This window comes from Alligator sinensis, unplaced genomic scaffold, assembly GCF_000455745.1.
Source record: "Alligator sinensis unplaced genomic scaffold, ASM45574v1 scaffold955_1, whole genome shotgun sequence".
Lineage (NCBI taxonomy): Eukaryota > Metazoa > Chordata > Crocodylia > Alligatoridae > Alligator > Alligator sinensis.
In genome coordinates, this window is record NW_005842791.1 from 416,694 (window position 1) to 424,863 (window position 8,170).

The following is an 8,170-nucleotide window of genomic DNA, read 5'->3' on the forward strand; positions in this document are numbered from 1 at the left end:
GCACATTGACAGAATTACCAAGACCCTAGAAATGTATCCCTGATAAATGAGCACACCCCAAAGTAATGGGCAAATCTGGTAACACTGGTGGAGTCTGGAAGAGGAGTTCAGAAGTCTGATGGGTCTCTGCATCTCCCCTGCTAAGCCTCTGGATCCACTTGCAGCAAGTGCTACATGCACTGGACCTGTCAGGCTCCCAGGAAGGGGCTGCAGTGGGTTACATTCATACACAACCTCCAGAATGGTCTCACACCAGACAATAATAGTGCCATTAAAGGACAATGTACCGTTCTCCAGGGATGACTCCAGCAGCACCATGCAGATACACACAGACATCCTCAGAGCCAAGGACATGGCCGGTGATTACTGTGCCAGACACACAGTGATCAGAAACTTGGTGGTCTTCAGACAAGTTTCAGATTAGAAAGCACCAGCAGAGAGCAGCAGTCCCTGCTACCACCAACACGAACTGTCCAGGTGTGATGTGGGTTCATTCCTCTGAGCTGTGCAGGGGAGACGCCAGCCTCACGGTGCTGACCAGAGGGAGGTCGCTGGGTTTCTGGGTTTCAATGCAGCAAGAGAGCCCACCTCCAGTCACAAGTGCGCTCCCTGTATCCCTCTGGCAAGCAGACCCTAGCCCCCTCAGTCATGGGAGAGGTAGAGAGAAAGGATCCAGTGCTCCACACAGTGAAGAGCTGGACAGGGGGATTGGGAGCCAGTGACAGCCAGGCGGTGCCCAGGGGCCAGTGCCAGTCGGGCCCAGAGCAGGTTAGCAGGAGCCCGGGATGCAACTGGCTGGGCTCTATGGAGTTGGGCTGGGCTGCCCCAGCAGGGAGAGAGGAGAGCCATCCTGCTCTGGGACCCACTGGCACTGGCTCCTTCATGCCCCCTCACTCCCAGCACCCAGCAGCAGGAGAAGGGCTGGAGTGGGTTGGAGTTATCTGGAGTGATGGAGGCACCAACTATAACAGCGCTCTCCAAAGCAACCTCAGCATCAGCAGAGACACCTCCAACAGCCAAGTGCACCTGTGCCTGACCAGGCTCCAGCCATCAGACACTGCCCGGGACTACTGTGCCAGAAATACACAGGGAATGAAAACCCATGAGAGCCTGCACAAAAACCAACCCTGCGGCACCCACCTGCCTGTGTGAGCAGCAGAGTCAGCAGCTGCCAGCCCTGCGCTCTGCTTCCTGGATCTGAGACATCAGGCCTGTTAGATCACTTGAACCAGCCGAGGATTAAATCCAGGGAAGGCTCAAATGTGACCAGTGGGTCAGAGTCTCTGATACTGAGAAGAGAACCCAGGTGTCCTTCCCTGGTCTCCATCGTGCCCCTGCTCTGCCTGCCCTTCTTGCAGGAATACAAGGGAAAGACTCCTCACCCTGGCACGCAGGACTCAGGCCATCACCTGATCAAGACCTCCACTTGTCCCCACAGAGACACACTGTGTAGGGACAGTTCCCAGGGTCTCCAACAGGACAGGAAACTCTGTCCAGTGCTAATGGAGTCTAATTTTTATATATTTTAATTTTCCAGCCTCAGGCTGGAAGATCAGGAGAGGGCCTTTTAACATCACATGGGCAGCAATTACCAGTGTTGGGCCCAAACCTGTGAGCAGTCACCGGAGAGTAGGTCTGGGATCCAGTGACAATCAGAGACGAATGCACCAAGCTGTATTTTCCCCACTTAGCAATAGTCTGAATGCAACAGCCTCAGAGAACAGGGGCAGCTACCAAAGGCCAGGGCTCACATGGCAGGTCAGAGCTGAGCCTTGTGCCCTGATGGGTTCCTCTGTTGCCAATGTAGTGCCTAGGAAATTGGCTGCATTGGTGGGGGAGTAACAGGGACCCTAGCTGTGTTATGGGGAAAAGGAGCCAGGGAGAAAAGTCAGCAGAGCCCCTTTAAGACCCAAACTCCCTTTAGCCTGAAAAGGGGGAAGATTGCCTGCTGTAAGGGAAGACCCTGCCAGCACAGCCAGGATGGAGGAGAGCTTGGCTCTAAAGAGAGGCACCCAGCTGGACAAGAGGGGGTAGGTGGCATGCTGTATTGGGGATCAGGGACCCCCAGAAGGGAGATGCCAGGCCCTGGGCTATGGACTCACTCTTGCAAAGCCCAGTCTCCAACCAACCAGCTGCAGATCGGTTGTCTTAATCGGGCGCTGGTCAGACCGCAGTTGGAGTACTGCGTGCAATTCTGGGCACCGCGCTTCAAGAGGGATGTGGATAACCTGGAGAGGGTCCAGAGAAGGGCCACTCATATGGTTAAGGGCTTGCAGGCCAAGCCTTATGAGGAGAGACTGGGGCACCTGGACCTCTTCAGCCTCCGCAAGAGAAGGTTAAGAGGCGACCTTGTGGCTGCCTATAAGTTCATCACGGGGGCACAGAAGGGAATTGGTGAGGTTTTATTCACCAAGGCGCCCCCGGGGGTTACAAGAAATAATGGCCACAAGCTAGCAGAGAGCAGATTTAGATTGGACATTAGGAAGAACTTCTTCACAGTTCGAGTGGCCAAGGGCTGGAACGGGCTCCCAAGGGAGGTGGTGCTCTCCCCTACCCTGGGGGTCTTCAAGAGGAGGTTGGACATGCATCTAGCTGGGGTCATCTAGACCCAGCGCTCTTTCTTGCCTATGCAGGGGGTCAGACTCGATGATCTATTGAGGTCCCTTCCGACCCTAACATCTATGAATCTATGAAGCTATCCTTGGGAAGGCATTTGAAAAAATTATTAAGGAACACATTTGTGGGAATCCAGTGAGAAAAATAATGCTGAAGGGCAACCAGCATGAATTCATAGCAGGTAGATTTTTCCTGACTAACCTTGTTTCTTTTTATGATCAGGTCACCAAATGCTTAGACGAAGGAATTGAAGTAGAAGTCATTTACTTAGATTTCAAAAAGGCCTTCGATACGGTGTCTTATCCCATTCTTATAAATAAACTCAGCGGCCATGTCGTCGATGATTACATGGTCAGTTGGGTAGCAGATTGGCTTATGGGACATACCCAGAGAGTGCTGGTGGATGGGTCAGTATTGACCTGGAAAGATGTGGGCAGTGGAGTCCCCCAAGGTTTGGTCCTTTTACCAGTGCTGTTCAATATCTTCATCAGTGACTTGGATGAGGGTGTGAAGAGCACTCTGTTCAAATTTGCAGACAACACTAAATTATGGGACAAAGTAAACACACTGGGGGCAGGAAACAGATTCAGGAGGACTTGAATAGATTGGAAAAGTGGGCAGAAAAGAATAGGATGCAGTTTAACAAAGATCGGTGCAAAGTGCTGCACCTAGGGAGAAAGAATCAACAACACACCTGTAGACTGGGGAATAACTTTCTAAGCAGCACAGCAGCAGAAAGGGATCTTGGAGTCATAATTGACTCCAAAATGAACATGAGTCATCAATGTGATGAAGCGATAGGTAAAGCTAACCGCACTCTGTCATGCATTAGCAAGTGCATCACGAGCAGGTCTAAGGAAGTGATACTTCCCCTCTATGCAGCATTGGTAAGGCTGAAGCTAGAGTAGTGTGTCCAGTTTTGGGTGCCTCACTTCAAAAGGGATGTAGATAACCTTGAGAGGGTCCAGAGGAGGGCCACTCGTATGGTTAAGGGCCTGCAGGTAAGGTCCTACGAGGAGAGATTGATGGACCCGGAGCTCTTCAGGCTTCCAAGGGAGGTGGTGCTCTCCCCTACCTTGGAGGTCTTTAAGAGGAGACTAGACAAGCACCTGGCTGGGGTCATCTGACCCCAGCGCTCTTTCCTACCCAGGACGGGGGGGGTCAAACTGAGGTCCCTTCTGACCATAAAAAAACTATTAAATCTATAATCTTTGTCACACATCTCCCTTGAATGTGCCCTTGCCCAAGGGGTGGGAGGGAGACAGGACCACAGGGAGTTCAGCACCAAGCTCAAGGGAGAAGTGTTGTTTTTGAGGCATCAGTTGCCCCCTGGTGGCCACAGAAATCATAGAAAATGAGGCTGGAAGAGACCTCAGGAGGTCAAGCCCCTACTCAGAACAGGACCAGCCCCAACTAGATCATCCCAGCCAAGGCTTTGTCCACCCGAGTAATAAAAAAGCTCCTAGGATGGGAAGTCCTAGGACTTCTCTCTGGGTGCCTGTCCCAGTGCTTTACTGGCCTCTTAGTGAGAAAGTTCTTCTTAATATCTAACCTCAACTTCCCCTGCTGTTAGTTGAGATCATAACTCCTTGTTTCGACATCTGCTGCCACTGAGAACAGTCCAGCTGCATCCTATTGAAAAGACCCTTCATGGAATTGAAGGCTGCTATTAAATCCCCATTCAGTTTTCCCTTCTGGATACTAAGTAAGCCCAGTTTCCTCAGTCTCTCCCTGTAAGTCATGTGCCCCTGCCCCCAAACCATTTTCATTGCTCTCCACTGCACACTCTCCAGTTTGTCCATGTCCTTTCTGTAGTGGGGGCTCAAAACTGGACACACGACTCCAGATCTGGCATCACCAGTGCCAAAAAGAGGGGAAGAATCACTTCCCTCAATCTGCTGGCAACGCTTCTACTAATGCAGCCCAGTATGCTGTTGGCCTTCTCGGCAACAAGGGTACACGGTTGGCTCCTATTCAACTTATTGTCCACTAAGCTTGCCAACTCTGACTAAAGCTATTCTAGGAGATCTTATATTTCCAACATGACATAATGTCATTAATTGTACTATTCTACCCATTCACAATATCATTCTCTTGGATTCCTTTCAGTAGTCAATGGGAGATTGATGCCAATTCCGGTAGACTCCTGGCCGGTCTGGGAGGGTTGACAACCCTATCATCCACTGTAATCCCCAGGCCCTTTTCTGCAGAGCTGCTGCTTAGCCAGTCAGCCCCCAGCCTGTACTGGTGCATGGGACTGTTCCCTCCTTAGTGCAGGACTTTGCACTTATCCTTGTTGAACCTCGTGAATAGGGTTATTTGGTTTCTTTTGGTTCTATCCTCCAATTTGTTGAGGCTTCCCTGAAGTCTAGCCCTGCCCTCCAGTGGACTTTCTACTCCCCCAACTACCCCCACTCCAGGTTGGTGGCAGGAGGTAGCGAAGGCCCCATGTAAGGATCCCCACCGCCTGCAATTGCCTGCCTGGCTGCAGGACCTGGGCTGAGTTGTGTCATGCAAATGCCTGCCCAGGAGGGAGGTGGGCAAGTACCATGACTGTAAGAGCGCATGGGCCAGGTCAGCTGCTGGTGCCAACCCCTGTGAGCTCCTCCTGAGCTGGGAAGGACTGAGAAGGTGTAACAACCCCCAGCAGGTGGCAGCAGGAAGTCAGACTCAGGTTTTCTATGCAGCTGGTGCCTTGGACCCCATCGCTGAGTGTCCAGAGTGTACACAACACAGTAATAGACACCTGCATCGTGCAGCCTGGCACCGTCCTGGGAGAGACTGTCGGAGCGGGAGGCCTTGTCCGCAGCAAAGATGAGTTCCCCTGCAAGTGAGACCTTGTTGTGCCCCCTCCCCAGAAAAGTCTGGGGCCCCCAGCACTCCAGGGGCTGCCAATACCACAATGTTGTATAGTGGTTTGTGGCATTCTGGTTGCAGATGATGTGGAGCCATCCTCCCTCCAGTGCCCTGAGCTGGGTCAGCTGGAAGACCTGGGCCCAGGCCCATCTTAAGCTTCCCTTCCCACAACTTGAGACCATTCCTCCTTGCTTGCTCATCTGCCACTGCTAAGAATTCTCTAGTGACTAGCTCCAGCCACTTTTGAACCTCTCATCAGGGAGATGAAGGCTCCTGTTCAATCCCGCCTCTCCCTCCCAAACCCACCACCCTCCGCCCCAGTCTGTTTTTCTGTAGGCTGAATAAGCCCACTTCCCTCAGTCTCTCCTGGGAAGCCACATACCCTTCCCTCTAAACATTTCTATTCCCCTCACCTAGAATCTCTAAAACTTCTCCAAGTTCAAGCAATCCCATGTCCCTGGGGCAGAGGAGACCTTACAAGGCTAATGCGCTGCCAGAGATGCCTGAGCACCTGAGCATCCATAATTAATACTTCCTCCCAGCCTGTAGGGATGTGGGAGTGAGGAGGCTGAGGGCTGGGTTCACAAAGGCATTGGGGGCCATGTGGGAGGGCGGTAGCACCGGTGACCCAGGTGGAGTGGGGGCAGTGAGGTGATCCTCGGGAACAAATCCAGGTTGGGTGTCCCCACTCCAGAGCAGCACCCTGCTTCCCTTGAGCTTGTTTCAGGGGTACCCCACAAGGGCAGCACTGTTATCTGCACAACCATGACCCACAAGTCAAACTCAGAGATTTCCAATAGCAAGTCATGGTGTGAAAAACATCCCGCCCCGCTGTGCTCCCTCCATACCTCACCACAGGAGAACTGCTCTTGTCCTTTTCTGGAGTGAAAATAACAAGTAGAAGCTCAGACCCGGCCATTTCTGAGGGGCCCTGCAGCCTAGCGTATTGGAGAAACACTTCTCTAGAGGGAGCGGTCTGAGCCTGCGCACCCACTCCTCTTGCAAGCGGCTGAGACCCCTGAGCCAGCTGCTGGGCACAGGTGGGTGTCAGGTGGAGCTGGGGCTGGAGGAGCCCCTTCTGCAGGACCCACGGTGCCCCTGGAGGGGGTGAGGAGTGGGCATGTGGGAGGGGAGTCAGGGCAGCAGCCAACTGCATGTGCCCTGGGTGCACGTGGCAGGAAGTTGGGCCGGGGGTTTTGATGCAGCTGGTGCCTCCACCCCTGTCACTGTGTCCTCTGTGGCGCAGTAGTAGATGCCAGCATCCTGCAGCCTGGCACCGTCCCGGGAGAGGGTGCTGGAGCGGGAGGCCAGGTACACTTCCATGGTGAGTTCCCCTGCGGGCGAGGTCCCATCGTACCCGCTCCCCAGGAAGATCGGGGCCCCCTGACCCTGCGGGGGCTGCCGGTACCAGTACATCCTCTGATGTGGGGTGATGTTGTGGTTGCAGGAGATGTGGAGCCGTCCTCCTTCCAGCGCCGTGAGCCGGGGTGGCTGGGACACCTGGGCCAGGGCCCATCTCGCTGCCCCTGGGGGAGGAAAGGCAGAGAGTGAGGCAGGGAAAACCGCCCCCCTGGAGCAGAGCAGCGCAGGTGGGGAATGCTACTCACCGCAGAGGAGGAGGAGGCTGCAGAGACCCTGCATGGCAGGGCCAGGGCTTGGCTCCCACTCCGCAGTCTGTCTGGTGGAGCCAATCTGTGTGTCCACCTCCTCAGCCGTCCAAGAGGCACTGGGCTTCCTGCCCTCTCGCTGTCCCTGTAGTGAGCTCCTTCTCTGTCTGTCTGTCTATCACCTGCCAGTCGGCTCCTGTTCCCCCAGTGTTCAGACCTCCCGTGTCCCTCCACGAGCCCCTGCACCCTTCGGGGAGGGGTCTGGGCTCTGAGGCAGCCCTGGGCTGCAGGTGCCTGGGGTGGAGGCAGGGTGTGGGGAGGGTCCTCTTCCTCCTCAACACCGGAGCTGCAGACAGGATGAGCAGGGTCCAGTGGACGCTATGAGATGCCACAAAACTTGGGAAACTTACAGAGGGGCCTTGAGGCTGTGAAGGGAGCCAAACACTGCTTCAAGGCCCCCAGCCCTTCTTCACAACCTTGTCCAGCTCCAGGCTGTCTCTCACCACAAAGCAATCCCAAGGGGCTTTCTGAGCAGCCCAAGGCAGCCAGCAAAAAGGGGGATTGCTCACCCATGCCAGCTGGGGCATGACAACATGCAGCTGCCTATCCCTCCATCTGTCTGTCTGTCTCCATTTCCCTCTTCCTCTCCTGCTGTGCAGTGCAGAGGAAGGAGGGGCATGTGCCCACCACAGAGCCGCCCACACCTTTCTGCACGGTGCAGCAGCAGCCAGAGCCCTCTGTGTCACTCAGCGCGCAGAGATACCCAGCACTGTCCTGCAGCGTGGTGCCCTGGATCGCCAGCCGCCCCGAGGAGTTCCCAAAGTGCAGCTCCGCGGAGAGCCGCCCTGCTTGCTTCCTCCACTCAGCTTTGTAGAGCTGCATCAGCATCTCCAGGGACCGGTTTGGATGCTGCCGGTACCAGTAGAGGTATGGGTAGGTATCGCTGGTGGAGAAACTGCAGGACAAGGTGGCAGTGTCCCCTGCGTGGATCACCAACGCCGAGGGGGACTGGGTGACAGAGTCCTGCTGAGCACGGGCTGGAAAGGCAGAGATCCCATGTAAGACTGCTCTCCTGTCTGTCTGTCCCTGAG

General features: G+C 54.6%; 1 protein-coding gene across 1 annotated transcript in view; it reads right to left on the reverse strand.

The window, feature by feature from the left end:
- Positions 1-6,606: 6,606 nt before the first annotated feature.
- LOC102386958 overlaps positions 6,607-8,170 on the reverse strand; it is an 8,217-nt gene continuing 6,653 nt past the window's right edge. Inside the window, exons 2-4 of the mRNA XM_025191144.1 lie at positions 7,767-8,116; positions 7,080-7,224; positions 6,607-6,998 (exon numbers count right to left, since the gene is read on the reverse strand). Of these exons, the coding sequence (XP_025046929.1) occupies positions 6,607-6,998; positions 7,080-7,224; positions 7,767-8,116 (887 nt within the window). The remainder of the gene's footprint in view (positions 6,999-7,079; positions 7,225-7,766; positions 8,117-8,170) is intronic.